The sequence below is a fragment of the Prunus avium genome, chromosome 2, assembly GCF_965620075.1.
Source record: "Prunus avium chromosome 2, drPruAviu1.hap1.1, whole genome shotgun sequence".
Taxonomy (NCBI): Eukaryota; Viridiplantae; Streptophyta; class Magnoliopsida; order Rosales; family Rosaceae; genus Prunus; species Prunus avium.
In genome coordinates this window covers 42,402,586-42,425,806 of record NC_142285.1, presented here as the reverse complement: position 1 = coordinate 42,425,806, position 23,221 = coordinate 42,402,586, and the positions used below count along the sequence as shown (strand labels likewise).

Below are 23,221 nucleotides of genomic sequence, written 5' to 3'. Positions count from 1 at the left end.
GTGCTAGCAGCCAAAATTGGGTACATGATGACCCAAAAAGAGAGGCTTTGCTACATAATCCAAAATTTCACAACCAATTTCAATAATGACCGTGGTTGGGATCCAATGCATGCAGTTAGCAGTTGATTTGATTTTGGTGGTAAATGTGTGTATCAAAAGTGCCTTCTCGTGGTTTTGTCCAAATCCACAAAAGCCACCGCCAATTAAGTGAAAAGATCTTATCCCGTGAATGAGAATTGGAAAAAGAATGTTGTTGAAAATGACTCGGTGGGATGTGATTGCAATTGCTAACTCTAGCGACTCATAAAAAATGTACAAAGAATACTAGAACCAAAGTTTGATACGTAAACAAAGCACAATCGAAATTACATTTTTACTGAGTTTGAATCCATGAAGGGGCCACTCACACTTTGAAACTATGTTCATCTTTTGACACCCATGGTGCCAAACTTTGATTTCCTAAGAACAGCTTTGTACATCAAGGATTCAGGGTCAAGTAATTAAAACTCAAAACATCGCCTGCCATACACACAAATAAATACATAGAACATGGAACATCACCGTGGACTGGTACTCCCAAGTCTGTTCAAGCGGCTAGAGCTAAAAATTGATTTATTCCGGCAGTCGGAATCTTGAGCCAAACTAGTATCTGAACAAGTTCCTGCATCCCAAAACTCCTGAACCGACTTTTTGGTCAAACCATATTTCTCAAACTCAAGCCTTTGCCTTGGGGCACTCTGTGACCTGACCTTAGCTCGGGATGATTCCGTGTTAGCCATGTAGTTGGGGTAACCTGCATACCCATTAAAGAAACCCCACGAGCATTCACTCCTTGCTGGCGTGAAGTGATGACCTCTTCTACCACTACTTCCAGGTCTAGAGGAGGCAGAAAATGCTTGTGGGCTGTTCTCAGCATTCCTAAAAGCTGCTTCATCTGTTGCTATAGCATATTTCAGAGAGCTCAGTGATAAGACGTCCATAGAGGCTTGGTTTGGAATCGGGTTGTGTTCTTTCATCGAATGTTTTGATGGAGATTCAAATGTCGTGAAGGTTGGGTTGTAACGATCTGAAGTCAGAACATGATGTGCTGTTTGAAAGGTTTGGGGTTTACGTTGGGAGCCCAAGTGAGGCTTCCAAGTATCTACTTCAAGTATCTTGTCACCCTTTACGTCATCTGCTTGCTCATATATCAGTGAAGCATCTCGGCTATTGTTCCGCGCACTTTCTTCCATCCACCGGTCTAACCAACCTGACGCCAGCCGTCTTCTGTCTAGATTTACGACATCCCTTACGTTTGAATTTGAACCGCATCTCTGAGTTTGATGGAACAGAGGAATTTCATTAATATCCATTGCTTTTTATGAATAAAATAAAGATCAGTATTCCAGAAAACAGGTTCAACAATGTCTTGGGATCAAATTTTGACAGTAACATTCTCTAGCTTCCATTAAAAATAATTTGTGACCCGGTTTCAAACTTGCTACAGAATATCATCCACAAGTAAAGCATCATATGCAGTAGGAGTGGTTAATCAAATATCTACACAGCCATTGAAGTAAATACCTTCAGTATTGAGGGTCCATCAAATTTGCTGCTACAAGCACGGGGTTGGTATCCAATTTTTTCAGGACTTTCTGGGAGCTGCAAGTAGACATCATAGAAAATGAATACCAATTATGTAAAAGTAAGCAAAGTTGGACTCAACAAAGTAAATAGTAAAACAAATTTGTCCCGAGAAAATTTAGCTAACCAGGTAAAAAGTTGAGAATTATCAATACTAAGAGTATGGCATACAAACCCAACCTGGCACAGAGTGTGTTTTTACCCCTCGTATTTGACTAGAAAATGGAAACTAGTAAGCTTGATTTAAAAGGAAAGGTCTGCTTACAGGGTGGTGAGATAGGGAGGATTTTCTGCTAGAATGTAGTGAGTCTGACATGAGTGTTCGACTTGCACGTGCTCGGGCTTGTACTCGGACCAGTGTCTGCATACGCCTGAGCATGTCTGCCGATTGTTTTCTCACTATGTGGCCTCTCACCAAAGCTTGAAGCTTCACCAGTGCTTTAAGTGCCCTTAAGGCCCTCCTTGCCTGTCATGGTTCGCCAAAGTTTAGAGAATCAGGTCATCGACATCTCAGAATACTAACCAACATAATTCAGTACAAATCAAATGGATGAAACAAGTGTGCATAACAATTACAGTTTTCTTAACTATGACAATATTTCTTGTGAAATGCAACCAGAGCCCAGGAATTTAAAATTAGAGGGAACAGACTGGCACAAAACTTTTAGAAAAGGGAGAGGCTTGTGGATGAAATCATGATCTCACTCACACAGTCATCCCTACTGAATAAACAAATAAAAGAAAGAACAAGGATATAAAAACTCGTTTCCGGCATAAAATAAAGTCAAAAATTAATTGAACAGCATCCCAATTGCCATTTCATCCAGTTATTTAATTAATCAAAGACTGCCAAAGACAATCACAGCTCAAACAGAACAACTACTCATTATAGACAACCAACCACAAAACAAGCTGCACTAATTTGAATTTGAATTTGAACTTGGAAGTGAAAAAGGGAAAGCAAAGAAAGAAAGTAAGAGAGCAGGAGCAGTTTTCTTGCAAGTAGAACCCAATCATATCACCAAGAGAGGCAACAGGCCCCAACAGCCAAGCTGGAAACCAGTGGGTTGTGCTTGCTTGTAGTCAGAGACACAGAGGTCAAATTTCTACCAAATTAGTTGCACCCACGTCATCATACAAATTCGAGTCTATGGGTACCGAAAATACGAAAATAACCTCTATGTAAGAGGTATACGAAGGAAGAAGCCTCCGGAAGTCGTCAAGTACGGAATACACGTACGAAACCACTGGTTGTCAAAGTACAGTAAACATGCTGTTGATAACACAGAGAATCGCTTCTCCCAGACGCTGACACTGACTCAGCAAGTTGACACATCAACTGGCACCAGTGTCGGCGGTCTTCTAATTTTTATTTTTAATTCCTTGTTTTATTTTGTGAAAAACTATGTTTATGAACAGTACTTTTTATGAAGCTTCAAATACAGCCTTTCTTTTTAAGCCCATGTTTGTTTCCCGAGAAACTTTTTCGACAGAGAAAGAGAAGAAGAGGAAGGTAGAATTTGAAATCCCAAATTAATTTAATTTCCCCCTTCCTTGTAATTTGCGAGCAAACAGAATTTTATAGGGAAAGAAATTCAAAATTTTAAAATAAAAAGTGAAACCAAACATAATCATGCTTTAAAGTTCGAAACTTTTTTGTACTTCCGAACCAATTAACAAAGCATCACGAAACGTAATTTCAGCTAAAATCCAGGGGCAGAAACGGCAAACAATTCAAAACAAACCGCTAACCAGGTATCTCCGGAAAGCAGACTGTATCTTTACGGCAGCCAGATGGCGGCTGACGCTAGCCGACGCCGCCACGGGTAAGCTAACGTGCTCGGAAGTGCCGGGTCCAGCGCCATTAGTGAGGCGAACGACCTCGGCCGCCGCATGAGCCGCCGCGAGAGCGGCCTCAGCTACAGCAGCCGTAGCAGCGGCTACAGCTATGGCGTGCTTGTTGGCGTCCAATCCTACCCATTCTTGAGCAGATGATGATGTGGAGGCGGTGCTGAGCTTTTGTTTGTTAGAGGCAGAAGTAGTCCTATTTTCCTTCTTGTTGTGGTTGGCCGTCGGCGAAGTGGTGTTTTTGGGTCTTTTAGGGCCGAAGAGTCGCCGGAAAAAGCCCATGTCTCATTGCTGGGGAATGGGCCGTTCTAAGTAGAAGAAACAGACAGAAAACAAAGTTGGGGACTTTGTGGGAGAGAGAGAGAGAGAGAGAGAGAGAAGGCACTAGGCAGGCAGTGCCAGCGAGTGTGTGTTTGTTGTGGTGACAAGTGAGTGAGTGATAGAGATGAAAGTAAGATTTATTATGTAGTGAGTGAGTTTAAGTTTGGGGAATTTTTAATTTTAAAGAGACAAAGATGAGCTTTGTCGCACAGTTGTGTGGTTGACGAGTAGGACCCGCGCATTGAAATGCTTTCCCATATTCCTTGTTCGGGAGGGGTGGTCACAGCTATAATTGTAATTGTAGAATTTACTGTGGTTAGCAATTGACAATGTTAGGTTTATCTTGGATCAACAGATCAAGCGCAGCAACCTACAGTGGTTGTGGTTCTCTTCCATTTGTTACAATATGGAGCAAGGTTGTCTTGACTTTTGAGGTCCCTGAGCATATGGATGCTTTTCCAGCTTCTTCTTCAAGGACCAAAGGTTGCCTCCATTGAAGCCCTGCCAAGTTCATATATACAACTTGGGTTTTCTGTATATCAAGTTCAAGTTATAAACTTCATTTTGTGTTGTAAAAATGGGAGTTGACCAGGTGGTGCAGATATCAAATGCATTTTTATATGACATCAAGAGTGCCTCTTCACACTCCAGTATTGCATTTCAAAATAAAAAACAATAGGCTTTTGAGACTGTACAGTATACATTTAACATACATTCTTTGAGAGAGAGAGAGAGACTTTCAATGGTCGTTCACCTTTACTTGAGCACAAGAAATGGACTGTCAGAAGTTCTCTATCCACGATCCAAAAGCAAGAATGAAGATGAATGTGCATGTTGGACATCGAGATCCATTGCCTACAGGAAACCATGAAGCAAAATAATTACCATCCATATACTTGTTATGATTTAAACAACAAACTTACGAATCAATTTATTCAAGTCTTTGACTTTTACTTCTAATTACCTGCCTCAATTCAGGGGTGCTTGATACGGCCTCTTGGTATGTGCCATTGATCAGAGGTTCCTGCATGTCAATGAGTATACAACTCACATACAACAATAGCTCAGAATAAGATGAACAGCTGAGTGTGTACAAGATCTACCTGCAGTAGTTGAGAATGGCCAGGTGAATCATGTTGGTTAGAAAAGAAGTCGAGTGGTTGATACATGTTAGGATTGGTTTGCTCTTCCATCACCAGATTATCTTGTTGGTACAAACACTGATCCACCTGATTCGCTTCAAAATTGTATAAACCCTGTGTTATGAACATGGAACGATCAAAACCGGCCACAAAGAAAAGAACAGAAAGAATCAAAACTTTACATATTTAATATCAGAGCAAAGCAAAGCAAACACGACAGTTGCATGTCATGGCATCTCTACAATGCCATAATTGCAATAACATGCAAGCCAGGACTCACCTGCATAATGGGATTTGCTGTTGTCCCTTCTGGTGAAACATACAATGACGGACTTGAAATGCAGGAATCAGTGTTTTGTAGGGATGTATCTACATTCAGAATTCTTTTTGTACTAGATAATTCACCATTCACATTTGTTAATTGACCATTGTCAAAAACGGCCGTCTCTTTTTCCTTTGCTCCTTTTACTATATTGTCATCCTGATCTTCAATTGCATTTCCATCTCGAAAAATCACTGCACGTTCACTATCAGAAGCATTTGCGGTGCTACTTGAGGTGAAAGCTTGAGCATCCTGAGGTTTTAATGTCAAGATTTTCTCCACACCTTCCATCACTTCATCAAGTTGTCCAACAGCAAATTGAAATGCTTCCTCGGATTCAGAAGCCTTGGCTGATAACATAATAATTCGGCCACACATATTTTTGTAACGGCTTGCCACAACAAGCTTAGGGTTATCCCTGATGGAGGACACATCACTCTCTCTTGCACTCCCTAACCTTGCATCTTTTGTCCATCTCTTCAAGATATATTTGGAAGGGACAACCTTTATATTCATGTGATCAAGTACTTTAAGAGCATGGCTACATAGAAACCCAACAGAGTCAAATTTCTTACAGCTGCAAATAACTGTGTCATCAGAAGAGTTGAACGTAACGGTGTGTTCTCTACTTTTACCAAATATGTTGGTTTTGTACTCAAACAATGGCCCATTCTCACTGCATTGGTTAACAACAATATTCAAACACTTCTCATATCCTCGCTGGAATACTTCAAATGCCCTTGGAGTGTAAACATCACTTGCATGCTTTAGTAAAATCACATTCCCCATTAGTCTTGGCATGCAGCGGTTCATTTCATCATTGGCTTCTGTTTCTTTGTAACGTTGCTCATCTACCACCCTTTTGAAATACTTAACAAAATCAAGCACATCAAGGTCAGAGTACAGGTAATTTCTCAAATCATGAAACAAACTTTCAACCAGATGTGAGCCTTTTCTGTCAACAAAAAAAGTATTCCTCCCGTATACCACAGCCCATTTCTCTCGTTCCCTAAACATCCATTTTAACCAGTCATTCTGCTGAAGACCATAATTATCCAGCATATTCCCCCAAGCATACACAAACCCATCCTCATCTTTTTGGTCATATATACAGCTCTTGAAATCATTGGCAAAAGATTCGGTATCTTTTACCATGTGGTTAAGGTGCTTGAGAGCATTCTCACACATTTGCCATGTGCATATCCGATGGTCTGTTTCAGGTAAAACTGAATTGCTTGCCTCAACAATTGCGGCATCTTGATCAGTATGAATGGCCTTTGGTTTCTTCCCAGACATCGACTCCAAAAAAGTCTGAAATAGCCACTTATAAGATTGAACAGTGTCATCATACAACAGTGCGGCAGAAAAGATAACTGCCTGTTTATGATTATTTACTCCTACAAACTGTACAAATGGCAGGCAATTCTTGTCTGCTCTGCAAAGCGTGTCTAGACAAACCACATCCCCAAAATGGTCATAATCTGACACCATATTATCATCAGCCCAAAGTATGTTACTCACTTTATCATCAGTATCAACCTGTATTGCGTAAAAGAACGATGGGTTTTCAAAGTGCTGCCTTTGAAAGTAATGCAGCAAACGTCCCACCTCTCCTTCCTTCATATCTCGAGTCCTTTCAGATTGAAGATAATTTTCAAAATCTAAGGCAAAACTATCAACAGATTCCCTTACCCTAAACCCTCTATTCATCGAGTCCAGTGCCGATTTTGACAATGATCCTAACTCGTTTACCGAGTCAGCATCAGCAGCTTCAGGAACAGTGCATTCTCTTTGTAGTGGTAATGCTTGAGCAATACTTAGAATTACATTGTCATGATTGTGTTGTTCTGGTAATGCTTGAGGAATACTTGAATTTACATTGCCATGATTGTGTTGTTCTTCAAATTGTGTAACCCGATATTTACCATCAGGTTGACGGGTGATGATCATATGCGCCAAGCAACCAGTTCTTGTTTCCTTTCGATGTTTCTTTACATTAACATCCCTTTTGTCTTTCCGCCGATACCCCTCTTTAGAACAAGTGAACTTCCTAGAAACCACCTGACCATGTACCTTACTCCTATTTACCCAGTCTTTCCTAACATTAAAACCCACCAACCTGGCATATTTATTGTAAGACTTGTAGGCATGTTCATCAGACTCGAACTCTGTACCAACTTCTAAGACTGAATCTTTACTGTCTGCGCCTATGGAGGGAGGATTAGACTGAGTGCCGTTGACATAGACAACTTTTGGGCTGCGGGAGTCCTGCTCTACATTCAAGTCCAACCTATTTGTTGCTTGAAGTCCAACATCCATGCTATCCTCATGAAGACTACCAAAATCATCATCCTCCCTTTCCATGGGCCTGCATTGTTACATGGATTAAACATTGAACATTGCAAAAACAAAAAAAATAAAAGTAAAAAGAAGAAAAATATTAATTTACTCTATGTCCAACAGAAACTGGCAAATATAGTTGATTAACCTCTTTCTTTCCTGACAACTAAATATGGATTGGATTGGTCCCTTTTCACAATGATATATTGCCTCTGGTATGGCTTTAGCCTTACTGCATAATTTTGTTTGTAAGACAAGCAAATCAAGCAGATACAAAAATGTAAACTTTGACCATGAAAAATTGAGCTGCCTCCAGAAGTATCAAATTGGTTCAAATTATTTCTCCATTTCTCCACTTGGATAATTATACTTCAGAAAGTATTCATACTTAGTTCTCCGGATAATGCATGAAGAAAGTCGTTAAATTTCTTTAAAACAGGGGACTTCATGAGAGTAAAACTACATTGGATAAATTGAAATATTACCTTGTACAATAGTTCTTTCTGGTGAACTTCAACTGACCACACCCAATTGCCTTCAGTTCACAGAAATAGCATTTACATATCGAAGGAGCAACAAGCTCAGATTTTGACAGTGGCCCATCCGAATGTCCAATGCCCAATCCACGCTGCCCCGATATCACATCTGTAAGAGACTAAGGGTTTAGAAATTCAAAGTCCAAATTGCTCTTAGAGATGTAGCTGAAGGTCAGTACCAAATCTACTTACCCGAAGTCCAGTTTCAGCCTGAAGCTTGAAGCAGTAGCCCTAATTCTCCGATTCCAATTTCGAATTTTAAGACGAACTATGCAATTCGGTGAGATTTCATGAAGCTGCTTCTTTCTGTTCCTGAGGAACAAAGAAGGAGCCTTTTTTTTTTTGTACAAGAACAAAGAGAGAATTATTGAGTCTTTGATAAATAAATAAAAAAAGCAATAGTCGAGTCCAATGCCCATCTATTGTGAACTTGCAGGTTTTTTTTATTTAAGAACATGCTTTAATGAAGCTAACAAAAACAAAAAGACCATGCTTTAGTGGGGCAGGCCGATTGTGAAGTTCATATGCCCTGCCCCATTAATAGTTTATCTTTACATATTGTGTTGTGCGTAAGTGTGCTTAAAAATCCATAAGATAATTAATTTAAAAATTCAGAGAACGTAATTTTTTTCAGTACAAGCAATTGAGTTTACACAAATATTCATCGGGCATATAAGAGTTTCGAACCTTTACCCACATAAATAAAGGTGAAAATGTTCAACTAATAACTAACAGAGCCAAACCCCATAAGCAAACTCCTCAAGCTTAACTTGGGTTATATTCATTCTTTGCATTTATCATTTGTTTATCTTATTTCAATACACATCACTTTTTAGTAAACATGTGAGTCGTAGAGTGAAAAAGTAGTCACCAAATGTGAAGAGTGAAAAACAAAAGTAAAAAATGTGAAGAATTTTTATATATATTTATTTATGGAGATCTTGGTACATAATCTTATAGTCAAGTCAATTCAAGAATAAATGATAAACACAGTGCGCATATCATTTTGATGTAATATGGCGTTTGATCTTCTATTTAATAAAACTCAATTTCGACCAAAAAAAACTACGCCACTCGTATTAATATAAGGGGCCGTTTGGTTCATGGGAAAGGAGGCATGAGAATGGGAATTCAATTGCTTTCCCATGTTTGGTAAGTCCGGGAATGGGAAATGGATTCCTGGCACATGGGAAAGTACGGGGGAAAGTAATACCCCCCTCTTAACTTGGGTTTTGTTTTCCCTCCTCATGGGAAAGTTTGGGAAAATGAGCCAATATTCAATGCACAATTTTCATGACTATTTTGTCCCTATGAATAATTTATAATTACAACGTATCATTAAATGTATTCTTTTTTTATTTGATTTAATATGGATATAATTGGAAAATTATACGAACTTTGTTTTCCATTCCTACTCAAAACAAACATGGGAAAGGAAACAAAGTGAAATCTCCCGATTACTTTACCAAACGTGGGAAAAGAATCTTTCATTCCCATTCCTTGGGAAATGACATGGGAATTGATTTCCCCTCAAATTCATTACGTGAACCAAACGGGGCCTAAGAGGCCGAAATTTAAAGTGCCAATTTGAATTCTTCCAAAACCAAAATTAGTCCGTTGTCTCTCTCTCTCTCTCTCGCTCTCAAATTTTGAAAGCTGAAATGCGAACTCGCTACCTCAACATCGACTACTTCACCGTCACTCCAATCCAAGCCCTAGAAACCCTAAACTTCCTTCACCTCGCTCACTCTAACCTCTCCATCTCCTCCACTTCCTCAAAGTTTCGCTCCAAATCGAACAGTTACCGATCGAAACCGCTCTCTCCAAGTTCTTCTCCGACCTTCTTCCTCTCAACATCGCTCTCGATGCTGCAGACTTCGAGATCGTCGATTCGTCTCCGGCTTCTATAAGTTTCGGTTCCGGAAGCCATGAGCTGCAGTTTTCAGAGGTTTGATGATTGTTCATAATGTTGTTAATTTTGAAATTGCCTGCAGCCTGTGGATGAAGCTTTCAATTATAGCATTGTCACGCTTATAGGTTCTTCAAATGAAAAACAGAGTATACGAGAATGATCATTCAATCTAACTCATAGGTTCTGTTTGGCCGCTATTCGTATTGTGTATTACTATTAGAACAAGAGGCTACATAGGAAAATTCAATCCAGAATTCTCTTGGAATTGTTTTCTTCTTTTTCTGAAATTTAATTATGTCACTTGCTAATAAATTGATTGATTTTAGTTTCTGACAGTATGATTTAAGAACTCAGAAAATTTATGTTAACCATGTGTTTTAGTGGAACGTGAGAGTTTATTCAAAACGCTCTTGTGCTCTGCCTCTCTCCCAGTTTTGAGAGTCGGTGGCAATTTCCCACCCTTCATGGGTGTTTCTCTGAGCTTTGTCTCAGTAGTTCAGGGCTTTATGCCTTTTCAGTTATGTTGTTTATGTTTTCTTCTTCCTCTCCAACCCCTTTTAGCCCTAGATCTCACATCAATCTCCAACCTTTTTATTGGATTTTCATCCTCTTTCACCCCCTTGCTCCTCATCCCCCACATCCCCCCCACTCTCACCCATATCACTTGCTCTACTCCTCTCCTTCCTCACTTGTTCCCACCTCAATTCAAGCTTGCTCATGCTACAAAATGTTGTTATGAGTACAAATTTTCCGCTACGTAGTATGTGGAGACCACGGACAATGAGAAGCTACGTAGATATTTTGTTTTATTCATTTTTAGTCTGTCTTACTTGTACTCAAGGTTTCAGTTTGTTTAGTTGATAGGAGATTATGAATTCTGAAACTGAACTTATATTTTAGGCAGTTCTGGTAATTACATTTCGATTTTGAAGTAATTCAAAAGTACCTGTAAAAATTTTGCCAACTATGTTTTCCCAATATTTCGTGCAAGTGAATCTAGTGAGACAAATTCAGATTTGGATAAAGCCCTTCCATTATGTGTTAAAACAGCTGCTTCAGCTGGAACATCAAATACATGGCGAAAAGAATCATGAATGTTAAGTACAAAGCAGACCAAAACAAATAGCAAAACAAATGCTGCACCCCCCACAATGTAGCTCCCCTATAGTTGGCTTTGGCTACCAACTGGTTTCTTATCTGTGCTGAGAGGTTTCTATACGTTTTTTGTTTTTTGTTTTTCCCTTGAATGTTAATTTGGTAATGGGATGGAGTGTAAAAAAGGGAAGTGAGATTCGTGAGAAGCCCCTGCCCAATAATTATAATTGTAAAAAAGATGGATTCCGAATGGGTTAGTTAGTTCTCCAGTAATTAGAATGTCACTTTCCAATCCCACCCAACAATTGAATTCCTCCAAAATCAGGAATTGATTTTGTGTGACTCCCATTTATTTTTTAATTCTTTGATATGATATAAATCCTCCATAATTGGAATTTAATTCTTGATTCTAATTCCAATTCCTGATTAGAATTTAATTCCTGATTCTAATTCCAATTCCTGATTAGTAAACACACCCTACGTGAGTAATTATTAATTCCTTAATTTTCACACCAGTTTCCCGATTTCTATCCATATTAGGTTTCATCTTTATTCACTAATTTCCTAATTGAAAATTGTATTCATAATTTTCAATTGCCTATATAAGGGGTATATGTTATTGGCCAACATTAGGTCAGTTTTATACGAGGGCAATTGCCTAAACCCTTCAGTTTCATACACTACTAAAAAATTCATCATTACTCTGTTGGAGTTTTGAGTTATGGATTCAGGTATGTTTTCTCATTCAAACAATTCCGTTTGCGTACTAAATTTTCTTTTGTAATTTTGAAGAGTGTTTTACCATAAAATCTCTGGTATATATTGCAAGTTGTTGTTATGATATCCTAATGTTTTGTGTAAATCAAATTATATAAATCATTCAGAATATTCTGTTTTGTTGGAATAGAAATCATTCAGAATTAATCATGCGTTATTCTTATTTTGCTTACATGCTTATCCTTAATTAGACTGTTTTTGAATTGTATGCTTTCCTATATTTTGACTAATAAACGACGAAAATAAACAAGGGATGGGATGGGATCTACATTTTTGGGGTTTGAATTGTTGGAGTGTGGGTTGTTATATATTTGTTGTTTGCTGGTAGTCCTCTTATGTTGAATACCTTTTTGGCGTGTTTATTTGCGCTCTGGTTTAATGAATTCCAGTTATTGACCAAAAAAACGTATGCATTCAATAGTTTTTATTTGGTTTGTTCAGTGCATAAAAACTCATTAATTTTGTATCTGTAATTTATATATGTATTTTACGTAACTATAGCCTCTCTAATTGAATTTTTTTTTTTTTTTTAAATCTTCTCAGATTGGGCAAATTTGCCTCAGGAACTTTTGGATTCAATTTTGAGATTAGTGTTACAATCAGACTATCCACAATCAGACTATATTCAGTTTAGTCGTGTTTGTATGTCATGGTATTGTGTAGCAAAAGATATTAAAAGGCATCCTTCTTCAATGATTTTGATTCATACGGCCAAAAAAGATACATGGAATTTGTACAACGTCATGTTTGGTAATATTCTTGATTTGGAATTTAAATTGCCGAAGATGCGATTTTGTGGTTATGTAAAAGGATGGTTAATAGGTATGAATTTGAATTTGGTAGTGACCCTAATAAATCTGTCCTTTATGGTCAATGGGAGAAAAAAGAGAAACGAATCCTTCATCAATCTTCCTCCACTAGACAAAGGTAATCTTTGCAATGAAGAAACACTTGCCGAATTTGTCGTCAAGGCTACAATATCAACCGATCCAATATTGGATGCCAACAATTGTGTTGTTGTTGTCATTTATGAGGGATCATGTAAATTAGCTTTCATTAGACTCAATAAAGACACAACATGGACTTACGTTGATCAAAGCTTGGATCGGATTGAAGACGTTGTTCATGTTAAAGAGAAGTTTTATGCTGTTAAAGGAGGGGGTCAAGTTTTTTCTTTTGATATTATTACTCAATCCAAGCAACTGGTTGCAGAGGGCATGCGACATAATTTGGAGAAGGTATATCTTGTGGTTTTAAATGATAAAGAATTATGGATGGTTCGAAGGTTTCTTGCTTTAGAAGATGAAGGTCGTGTGACGAAAAAAGTTAGAATATACGAATTGGATTTTGATAAGCATGAGTGGGTTGAGAAAGAAACCTTGGGTGATGTCGCTCTTTTTTTGGGTGATAACTTTTCAATATCTGTCTTGGCTTTGAATTTTTTAGGATGGCGGCCGAATTGCATTTACTTCAACCATGATCATGATCGTTATTATGGTTATTTCACAGGCTGTTTGCATCATGATTTTGGCGTGTATGATGTTAAAAGTCAGAGCTTTTCACAGCCTTACGCCCCAAATATTATGGCTCTTAAGAAGACTTACGCCCCAAATATTACGTCTCTTATGAAGACTACCAAGAAACCTCCATATTGGGTTGTGCCAACCTTTCAATTGTAAACAATTAAAAAAGAAGTTATATTTGTTATTATTCTTTACCTAGCCTATCACTTATTTAAATCCCCTTTTGTATTCTATAAGTCTTTCAATTGTAAACAATAAAAAAGAAGTTATATTTCTTATTATTCTTTATTGTTTTGTAGTTCACTCACTGGCTTTTATTGGGTAGTTTTACAATTATCGGGGTATAACCAAGTTCCCCCCTTTTTTTTTCTTCTTTTGGTAAAAAGGTGTAAGTTACACAAAAGATTGTCAACCATGCTAATAAATATCGAGGGCTCCATTCTTATGACCCAATTTGAACGTTTTCCTGGATCATTGGACGTTTTCCTAAAGAAGAAACGTTGTATAAATTATTTTTTTATTTGGAGATAACATAGTTAGTTTAAAGGTTTTTTTGGAAAATAGAAATTAGTGTAATTTTAGAAAGATGGAGAGTGTTAAGTATAATTATCAGAAAGTTTATGGAGTTTAGTTTATTTACCAAAAACTTGTGACTTGTATGTTGGTTAGTTGGTTATTTGCATCACATTGTAGATTAAGCTGGTAGATTTACAATTTTTATTTATTTTTCCAATCCGAATATTGAATTTATTTACTTTGGCTAAGGACATTATTAATATTTTTTTTAAGGGGCTAAGAACATGATGTTACATTTTTTTTTTTTTTGGGGTAGGGAAATCACTATAGCCGGTGCACTTGTCTAGACCCATTTTGCGTCAATTCTCTCTTTTAATTTCAGTGTTTTATAACAATTTAGATGTAATTTCTTAATAAATGTCTAAGCAATCGATGCCCCTCGATATTTTGCACCTATACTCATATATATTAGAGGAATAGGCATATATGCTCGTGTGTTGTTGATAACTTGATAGATGGATGCTATTTTATTATCTGAAAATCAGAAACCTCTGGTTTTCCACAAGCAGAAAACATTTTCCCATTTTATTCAATCACATCAACCTTTCTCTCTGATCCCCACACCATTGCTTCGTTACGGATCAGAGCACACATTTGAGGAAGGAAAAACAAACACAAAACACAACATAAGCCAAATGGTGAAACTTCAACATTATTCTCTCGGCAGCATTTGTAGTTGCACATCAGTTTGTATCTGTAAGTGAAAAAACAATAAAACAATTACATTAGTTCTTGTTATGTATGAAATTGAATTAAAAATTACTTATGGAGCAATAAATTGATAGACTAACCACAAGTGATTGGGGAGAGGTTGCACTGAGCGGGAAGGCGAGCGGCGACCCTGAGAGTGTTGCAGAGGCAGTCAGGATGGACGGCTTGGAGAGCACCACAGCAGTCAGAGCTTGGGTTGGTGTTGGTTGAGCCAGGCACCACAAATGGTGCACACACATTGAGGCTGCTCAGCTCAGTTGAGCAGCTGCTGCTGCTCTGTGCCTCAGCCATCGGGGTCTCTGCTGTGGCAATCAACAACACAAGCACAAGTGCAGCTTGGAAGCAGCTCAAAGAGTTGATAGCAGACTTGAAGGCTCCCATGGCTACTGCTACTCAGACTCTTCCCTTTTCTGTAATTAATAGCTTACACTAATTATATGTTTTGTGTTTTCTGATTTGAGTGTGGATCATAGTTTGTAGGATATTGTTTTCCATTTATAGTGAGGGATTGGGTCACAAGAGGTGGCTCCATGTATGAATCACCTAATTACTAATAGGTGAGATGAGACAATTTTCATGGGGATCAAAATCATGTAGATTTCATGCCCCATTCTTTTTCTTACTTTTTAAAAACTTCATGGCTAACTTAATTGGTGCAAAAACCATTATAAATTGAAAAGTTTTGGGATATAAAATCCCACTGCTATATCAAAAGCACGACCCAACTATAATATTTCGTGCAAGTGAATCTAGTGAGACAAATTCAGATTTGGATAAAACCCTTCCATTATGTGTTAAAACAGCTGCTTCAGCTGGAACATCAAATACATGGCGAAAAGAATCATGAATGTTAAGTACAAAGCAGAACAAAACAAATAGCTATTGCTAGGAAGATGCCTCTTCATCTTCAGGTGCAGCAGGAGCTGTCCAGTACTTTTTCACGGCAAATAGCAGTTTTTCCCTCTCATGAGGACCGTCTTCATGGTCCACAATTTGACTATCCCACTCCATTGCATCAATGATGCTCTTGATCTTCACCAACATATCGACATCGTCTCGAATGATAACGCTCCCCTCCGGCCTAAGAATTCTGTCCATCTCCAGCAAAATGTCATCCATTTCGCATCTGTAACACAATGTGGACAAACATTTTGATGCATGTTAATATTATCAGTCACATCAAATGTGCTAGCTAGTCATAACAGTGTGTATTAGACTATGGTTTACCTATCCTCGTAGAGGGTAAACACTGAATCTGCATGAATGAGGTCATAAGCTCTTGGATATGTAGACATTGCCTCACACCTGGGAAATTAAAAAGAACAAGAAAAAAAGAAAGTTAATTTATATGAACCACAAAGTCTCATGTATCAGTCACACCAAATATATGCCAAGAGTGTTACTGAATTTACCAATTCTGATATGTTCCAATCAATCCCCGTTCGTAGATGACTCCAAGTGTGTTGGCCTTGACATCGACAGGAACCACATTCATGACCCACACAGGCAGATCAACCAGGGCAGCAGCAAATCCACCCAAGTATGCATTCATATCCAAAAGGTTTCTGTACCTTCCAGGGTTCCCAAGCTGATTGTTCACTGATTTGTAATACGAAACTCTCTTCTTCCATAGCTCTGAATCTTTTTTAAAAACTTCTGCCGTCACTCCCTTCACGGTTCCCTTATTAATTCTTGGTGGGATTGCATTAAGTCTCTGTGGCCATTTTGCCAATTTCCCACCTGCAACCTGTTCATTGTCTGAAACTTCTGGCAATGGGGTCAAACAAGTGTCCAACTTTGTGTACCTGGAAACATTTTGAAGAAAAAATAAATGTAAGTGACCAAATCAATAGCAACTCAATTTTAAAGCATGCATGATGATAGAAATATACCAGGCCTGATCAGGATCATTAGCAGGGCAGAAATTGCGGCTCTTTCCAAGCTTGCGATTGTTTTGGCAAGTTAAGTGGTTGGTGGGTTTTTGCCAAATTGCAATGTCATCCTTCTCCACCAATTTTTTCCAGCAAAGGCTCTTGGCTACATCCTCTATGGAAGTCTGCTCGGCATTCAAATCCTCTTTAGTTCTTTCCCAGCCCTTCCAGTACTTTTGCCAGCGGATTGGTGGGCCTGACAGAATCCAGTACCCGCCAGGGCGCAGAACTCTATCAACCTCAGTCAAGTAAACCCCATCTGCACCATCAAAAATTGCATGAGAAATTAACAATTATTGGGTGTCCCAATGAAATTTGAAGTTATAGTGGATACCATGTTGGCCCCAAGGAATGAGGCAGCGGGAGCAATGGGCCATGTCAAAGGCCCTAGAAGGGTAAGGTAGTCTTTTCGACGCAATGACTCCGATGAGTGCTGGTACACCTCGCTCCAAAGCAAATTGGACTTGTGATACGTGTGTGTCTCTTGGCGCGAATGACACGGTGAGGATGTTTCGGGACAATAGGTAAGCTCCCCAACTGGCAACCTGCACGACAGGAAAATAAGTAAATATATCACATGGCTGCCACGTGTCAAAGTCAACTACGATGACTTTGCTAAAAATGCAAGCACGATCCCATCATATCCAATCAGATCAAAGTTTTTAGACTGATCTCATCTCACGCCATCCCCCCTTAAAAATTGCAATTGTCATAAATCTCAGATTTTGTGAAATATTTCTTGCCAAAACAAAAAATATATTTTATTTCAAATAATGTGGCGCCCTCCTACTTCCAACTTTACCCTTCATAGTTGACCACACTACACTAAGGCCCCGTTTGGTTCACGGAATGAATTTGATGGGAAATCATTTCCCATGTCATTTCCCAAGGGATGGGAAATGTTGATTCCTTTCCCATGTTTGGTAATGCCGGGAAAGTGATCCGGAAATATCACTTTATTTCCTTTCCCATGTTTGTTTTGAGTAGGAATGGAAAACAAATTTTGTTTAGTTTCCCAATTGTACCCCTATTAAAAAAAAAAATACCAATAATTGTTGGATAAAAATTGTAATTATGAATTGTTAGTAAGGACAAATTAGTCAAAAAAAATTGTATTTAATGCTAGTTTTACTTTCCCATGGGAAGGAAAAGTGAAACCCAAGGAGTAAGGAAGGATTCACTTTCCCTCCTACTTTCCCATGTGCTAGGAATCGCTTTCCCATGCCTGACTTACCAAACATGGGAAATGAATTGATTTCCCATGCCCAAGATTCCTTTCCCATGAACCAAACGCAGCCTAACCCCCATAGAATATGTCGACTTGATAGTTTGACTAAATAGGGGGTAGAATAGTCATTTAGAATGTATTTTTCTTCTCAATTTAGTGGGAAAAAAAAAAGACATAAAAGTAGTTTAGTTGTATCCATCAATCACCAACAAATCTCCATCTAAAACAATATTAAATCAAGATTGTCCAAAATGTTAATAAATCACACCAAAATAAGTAATCACTGAATGCACGACGGGGTCAACCAAGAGTATTAACCACTAATTACTTTTTTAAGGAAAGACGGAATCTAAATTAATTAATAAATAAACAAATATCGAAGATGCAGCCAATTGTGTTGTGCTTACCCCACAGCCTGTATCAATGGCGGTCCGAATAGACCCGTCTTTGAGGTTGATCAATTTCCCGATATCGTCAATGTACGCGTCCGCACCATTAGGAAACATGGTGCCGCCGCCAGGGAATCTGAGCCGGTTCCGGTCGCCTTCGTAAATGATCCAATTCTGAACCGCCTTCTCCACCGTCAGCTCCTTGTGCGGCACATTGGCGTACCACGCCAGATCCCGGCTCATCGGCCACGAGAACACCGTCTTGTAGCCGTGCGGCGCCGGAACGCGGCATTTGAGCAGCTCGTTCTTCCCGGGACAATGCCTCTCTCTGTATATGAGCCTGTCACGATCGAATTTCAAAGACCTCTTCGCATCCTCGCACGGCGTGTACTCGCTGAAATTCACGTCGCAGGGAGGGTACGCTTTGGGTTTGACGGCGTGCGATGACGTGGCGGCGGTGAGGTTGGGGTTGTGGTGGGGGGAGAAATCTAGTGTTGGAGATTGTGTGGTTGACGTGGTGGTGGCGGGGTGGATTTGATTGGAGGATTTGCATGGGAGTTTGAAGGTGGGCGTGGAGGTGCCGCCGTGTTGCCAGAGGCCGAAGAAATAGGAGCAGATGCAGAGGAAGAGGACTACGGGTAAGGTGTAGACGTTGGGTTTTTTCCAGGGGAAGAGAGAGGGCTTGGAGGGCTTGGAGGTTGGGTGGTATGGACGGTCGTCGTTGGAAGCCATGGATTATGCTCGTTAAGTGTTTGATGATTTGTTTCGTGGGAAACAGAAAGAAATGGTTTGGAATTTAAAAAGGTTTAGACTGGAGAGAAGTGGGAGGGAGGAGAGGTTAGAGAAATATAGGGCTGTAATGCAAGTTGGTGATGTCATGTGGGCGATGAGGTTTTTTGTATGGAAATTAATGGATCAGCCAGTGAAGGTTAATTTGGTTGTTTGTTTTTCTATATAAAAGAAAGAAAAGGGATCTGCCGTCTGTTTTTGGGGGCAGGTTCTTCTAAGGCTGTTGCTGGAGGACAAACGGCGTACGTTCTTTTTTATTACCATGTCCGTAATCTAGGCAGTGAGATTCATTAACATTTTAAATTGTTTTTATAATAATATCCAATTCCTACCTTGTCCAGTGGGCATTAGGCTGGAATATAATTCCAAGTCCAAAGGGAGGCCCAACCAAAGCCACAACATTCCATAATAAACTCTATTAGCCATATTCTTATGTGCGGGTGGGTCAAACTCAAATACTTAAGAACCACCGAGTGAAAAATTAAGGAAAAATACACCAAATATCTGATAGTGCAGTTACAAGTTTAGAAAATAAACAAATTACTTAAGAACCACTGAGTGAAAAATCCAGGTGAACTTAGAATCTTTTTTTTTTGAAATAAACCGATTCATTGCAAAGAAGATTAGCTGAGGCAACAGTCTTGGGTGAGGAGTTCCTGAACAAGCTCAGGGGCCTCACCAAACCAAAAACAATCTTGGTGCAAATGAAAAGCAAACAAGGCAAGCCTGTTAGCGACACGGTTACAAAGCCTAGGCACATTGGCCACGAAAGATGACTGGAAGTGAGAGAGGAGCACACAACAGTCATCAATCAAAACCCCCCCACTAGAAGCAACAGAGGTATCTTGCGAGACAGCTATAGCAAGCTTGGCGGAGCCGCACTCGAAACAAACCCGTTAGAATCTTTAAAGGTTCTGTTTTTTGTGCGAAATTGTTTTATAACTTTTATTAGAGTTTTCAATCTTGATAAGTGGGTTCCAACGCTTTTGTTTATTCCATTCTTTTGTGGCCTTGTTTTGTTTTGTTTTTTTATTCGAATGACCTTGTTTTGTTCTATAACTTTGGGTGGTTGAAAATTTTATAAAATATTGTGTGTGTGTGTGTGTATTGGCAGTTTAGGAAACACAATGGTTCCCTATTTGCATAAAGTAAAGATATGCATGCCATTTGTTATTTAACAGTTCTGAATGCTTTGATTCACATAAAGTAAAGCAATATTTTCAATCTCATGGCATTGATTTTTCAGATGCTGGCCCTCCACGATTTCCTTATGTTGAAGCATTTGATGAGGTTCCAGATGAATATTTTGATGATATTTTTAATCAAGCTTCACAGATTTCCTTTGAAGGTGGACAAGAAGTGGGTAATGACAACGTAGGAACAATAGAAGTGCCTGTGTATGGACATAATATTGGCAATGAAGATAGGATAGAGGTACCTGTCAATGTTGATGATGAAGAGGATAGTGAAGAAGACTTTGAAGTTGATGGTAGGAGGAGAGTAAGAGATCTTCAAGACAATGGTGAAGAAGAGAGGTGAAGTCGACGAGGTAGAAGAAGACAAGTTGCTTTGGACTGACAAAATTGCCCCTCCACGTGAGGGGCACATGGTAACTCCGTTAAAGAAATTGACAGAAATTTTAACATGTCCTTGAATTGCTACACATACGAAACTACAGGGTCAAAAGTGACGAAATTAAAACTACAGGGTCAAAAGTGGTTGAAGTGCCAAACTACAGGGACCAAAAGTGACTTTTTGGCCAATAAACAAATTACTTAAGAACCACTGAGTGAAAAACTAAGGAAAAAAGAAAGAGAAGAGAACAAGCTTTCACAACGTTAATTAAAAAGTTGGCACAATCCAAATTGGGGGTCCATTCATCATCTTTTGTGAAAGGTTGTGAAATGCTTTGAGTTTTGATGTTGTATACACCGATATCGATAGGTCCCCAAGGATTGAAATCTGTTCTCATACGATAATGATCATGCGTGAAATATATGCAATTCGGTTGACATCCATAATCGTTTGAAGCCACCAAAATAGCAACATCACCCAAATTATTTGTCTCAATCCACTCACAGTTCATGAAACTGAATTCGAAAACTTTGAATTTCATTGTCTCGCGTTTAGAGCCATCGTTCCATGTAGTATACCTTTCAACCATTAGAAAGTCTTTCTCATTAAACCCAAAAGATATTTCTTCTTGGATGTTTGTTCCGTATCGTTAGCATTCAACTCCACATTGCATTTGAATTGATTAATACTTTCAAAAGATAATAGATTTCTCCACCTATCAAATACATAAAATTTATCTTTAATTGGAACAACTTCATCAATTAAGCACCATCTTTGATCAACATAAGTCCATGTTGTGTCTTTGCCAGGTATGATAAAAGCCAAATGATAGTACACCTCATATATGACCACAACAATGTAATCATTTGCATTTAATATTGGGTCTGCTAAAATTGTAACCCTGATAGGAAGAAATAGTTAGTTTTTGAAAACCATTCGCAACTCGTACATTAAGGGTTTAGTGGAGGAAGGCAAACGATTGAACTTTCCTTCTTTATCCTCCATTTAACCCTAAAGAATGGATTAACTAGGGTTACTACAAGGTCCTTATCCACAAATATTAACCATTCTTTTGAAGAACCACAACATTTCTTATTTGGAATTTTTAATTGCAAACATAGGGCCTTGTCTTCCTTGATGTTGTGCAAACTACATGTACCTTTTTTCTAGTATGAATCAAGAGCATTGGGGTTGTCGTCTTGGCACGTCTGACTTTTATTATGCTTTGGCATAGAATGCCATGAGACACAAACAATGCTGAATCACAAATAGTCTGATAGTAATGTTAATCTCTCTAAAACTGAATCTAAAAGATTATGAGGCAAATTTGCCCAATCTAAGAAGACAAAAGAGAAGACATGTTCAATTAGAGCATAGTATTATGATGAACTAAATATCCTTATTCTTGACCAAATGTTTATGAGATAACAATTTAAATAATCCTTGTATAAATAATAATAACACATTAATGGGATAATAAATAAAAAAAGATATGCATGTGCATCCTATGTAATTAATGAATAAATACATGTTTTAATTTGTAGTCCTTTTTGGGGCCATGAGGCAACTGGCAAAAAAACAAACTACAAATTTTTTTGTGTATGTGATTTTTTCAATAAATTAATAAATTATGATATTAGATCATCTGATAAATATTAAAAATAAATTTTATTTAAGTCCAATGCAGCCCAGCCTATACTTGTACCAAACAACAGACTTAAGTCCAATGTAGTCTAGCCCAACTTAGATGTACCAAACAAATTACTAAAGTCCAATTCAATCCAAGCCAGCCCAATCCAGCACTCCAAGTCCAATCCTAACTAGTCTAGTCCAGCCCACCAAACAGGACCTTAATATTATATATATGAATTTATATTTGCGTGTGTGAAGTTAGAGCACTAATAACCAGGCCTTATATACCCAAACATTAAGGATGCAGATAGTTTCGTAAACCTTAGGGACGTTTTGTGTAATAAGCCATAAATATATGAACTAAAACTAAATTATGTTGAGGCATATCACAAAATATAATCAAGTTGATATCAAACAAAAGATTCCCAAAATGAGGAAAAATATTCGTCACATTTCAGAAAATTAGTTCCCACGATTAAATAGTACATGATGAAATACATTAAAAATTGGCAAGCAGCGGTTTCAAAATTTTACTTAAACCTAACATTTATCCACTTAAGAAATAAATACAAAAAAAACTCATGCAAATTTCTGCAAATTGCAATGTGCATCTAGTTAATATTAGGGCTCCTTCTTGTTTTTTGTTTCTCATATGATTTTTTTTTCCCATTATAATGATGTATAATTAAAATTGAATGTAATTTGGTAGCATTTAGTGTAAAAAGATAAGTGAGATTCGTGAGAAGAATACCCAATAATTATAATTCAATAACATTTTAAATGATGTAATTACAATTCCTACCTTGTCTACTGGGAATTGGGCTGGAAATATGCATGGGAATTCCAAGTCCAAAGGGAAGCCCAATCCAACGCCACAACATTCCCTCATATCATTTCATATGTGCGGCTGTGCCAGAGTGGGTCAAACTGAAACCCAATAAATTTCTTATA

General features: G+C 38.3%; 5 protein-coding genes and 1 pseudogene across 7 annotated transcripts; 1 reads left to right on the top strand and 5 right to left on the bottom strand.

Annotated features, from left to right (window-relative positions):
- Positions 1-325: 325 nt before the first annotated feature.
- LOC110767618 (protein IQ-DOMAIN 23-like) lies at positions 326-3,903 on the bottom strand. Its single transcript, XM_021971202.2, has 4 exons — positions 3,376-3,903; positions 1,889-2,089; positions 1,564-1,641; positions 326-1,313 (listed from the first exon to the last, which is right to left on the bottom strand). The coding sequence occupies exons 1-4, from the start codon at positions 3,751-3,753 to the stop codon at positions 558-560; spliced, it is 1,413 nt and encodes a 470-aa protein (XP_021826894.2). The 5' UTR covers positions 3,754-3,903; the 3' UTR covers positions 326-557.
- On the bottom strand, positions 1,951-8,565 carry LOC110767617 (protein FAR1-RELATED SEQUENCE 5-like). 3 transcript variants are annotated; one of them, XM_088248753.1, is made up of 7 exons: positions 8,325-8,564; positions 8,082-8,241; positions 5,215-7,624; positions 4,896-5,048; positions 4,757-4,816; positions 4,547-4,647; positions 1,951-2,089 (listed from the first exon to the last, which is right to left on the bottom strand). In XM_088248753.1, exons 3-6 carry the CDS (start codon positions 7,618-7,620, stop codon positions 4,585-4,587), a joined length of 2,682 nt encoding a protein of 893 aa, XP_088104879.1. In that variant the 5' UTR covers positions 7,621-7,624; positions 8,082-8,241; positions 8,325-8,564; the 3' UTR covers positions 1,951-2,089; positions 4,547-4,584. The 3 variants fall into 3 exon arrangements, with proteins under 3 accessions (XP_088104879.1, XP_021826891.2, XP_021826893.2); XM_021971199.2 differs by lacking the exon at positions 1,951-2,089 and adding an exon at positions 4,098-4,324 and having other exon boundaries at positions 4,761-4,816; positions 8,325-8,565; XM_021971201.2 differs by lacking the exon at positions 1,951-2,089 and having other exon boundaries at positions 4,386-4,647.
- A 1,160-nt stretch (positions 8,566-9,725) lies between these two features.
- Positions 9,726-13,654, top strand: LOC110767764 (putative F-box protein At5g55150). The gene is made up of 2 exons (XM_021971411.2): positions 9,726-10,080; positions 12,460-13,654. Exon 2 carries the CDS (start codon positions 12,561-12,563, stop codon positions 13,593-13,595), a length of 1,035 nt encoding a protein of 344 aa, XP_021827103.2. The 5' UTR covers positions 9,726-10,080; positions 12,460-12,560; the 3' UTR covers positions 13,596-13,654.
- Positions 13,655-14,510: 856 nt separating this feature from the next.
- On the bottom strand, positions 14,511-15,176 carry LOC110767798 (protein MEN-8-like). The gene is made up of 2 exons (XM_021971452.2): positions 14,807-15,176; positions 14,511-14,709 (listed from the first exon to the last, which is right to left on the bottom strand). Exons 1-2 carry the CDS (start codon positions 15,105-15,107, stop codon positions 14,699-14,701), a joined length of 312 nt encoding a protein of 103 aa, XP_021827144.1. The 5' UTR covers positions 15,108-15,176; the 3' UTR covers positions 14,511-14,698.
- Positions 15,177-15,485: 309 nt separating this feature from the next.
- On the bottom strand, positions 15,486-19,278 carry LOC110767797 (putative methyltransferase PMT16). Its single transcript, XM_021971451.2, has 6 exons — positions 18,293-19,278; positions 16,992-17,202; positions 16,619-16,916; positions 16,139-16,531; positions 15,954-16,031; positions 15,486-15,852 (listed from the first exon to the last, which is right to left on the bottom strand). The coding sequence occupies exons 1-6, from the start codon at positions 19,004-19,006 to the stop codon at positions 15,612-15,614; spliced, it is 1,935 nt and encodes a 644-aa protein (XP_021827143.1). The 5' UTR covers positions 19,007-19,278; the 3' UTR covers positions 15,486-15,611.
- Positions 19,279-20,834: 1,556 nt separating this feature from the next.
- LOC148297071 (putative F-box protein At1g65740) lies at positions 20,835-23,151 on the bottom strand (annotated as a pseudogene).
- Positions 23,152-23,221: the final 70 nt, after the last annotated feature.

Bases quoted from the DNA above. Each gene is read 5' to 3' on its own strand.
- LOC110767618 (XM_021971202.2), bottom strand. From the start codon at position 3,753: ATGGGCTTTTTCCGGCGACTCTTCGGCCCTAAAAGACCCAAAAACACC. The intron at 1,642-1,888 runs GTAAGCAGACCT...GTCTACTTGCAG, and splicing joins CCTCCCTATCTCACCACCCT to CTCCCAGAAAGTCCTGAAAA. The intron at 1,314-1,563 runs GTATTTACTTCA...CATCAAACTCAG, and splicing joins ATGGACCCTCAATACTGAAG to AGATGCGGTTCAAATTCAAA.
- LOC110767764 (XM_021971411.2), top strand. From the start codon at position 12,561: ATGTCATGGTATTGTGTAGCAAAAGATATTAAAAGGCATCCTTCTTCA.
- LOC110767798 (XM_021971452.2), bottom strand. From the start codon at position 15,107: ATGGGAGCCTTCAAGTCTGCTATCAACTCTTTGAGCTGCTTCCAAGCT.
- LOC110767617 (XM_021971199.2), bottom strand. From the start codon at position 7,620: ATGGAAAGGGAGGATGATGATTTTGGTAGTCTTCATGAGGATAGCATG. The intron at 4,817-4,895 runs GTAGATCTTGTA...ATTGACATGCAG, and splicing joins GCCATTCTCAACTACTGCAG to GAACCTCTGATCAATGGCAC. The intron at 4,325-4,546 runs GTGAACGACCAT...CTTGATATACAG, and splicing joins TTTCTTGTGCTCAAGTAAAG to AAAACCCAAGTTGTATATAT.
- LOC110767797 (XM_021971451.2), bottom strand. From the start codon at position 19,006: ATGGCTTCCAACGACGACCGTCCATACCACCCAACCTCCAAGCCCTCC. The intron at 17,203-18,292 runs GTAAGCACAACA...CCTGTCGTGCAG, and splicing joins CCATTGATACAGGCTGTGGG to GTTGCCAGTTGGGGAGCTTA. The intron at 16,917-16,991 runs GTATCCACTATA...TTGATGGTGCAG, and splicing joins CATTCCTTGGGGCCAACATG to ATGGGGTTTACTTGACTGAG.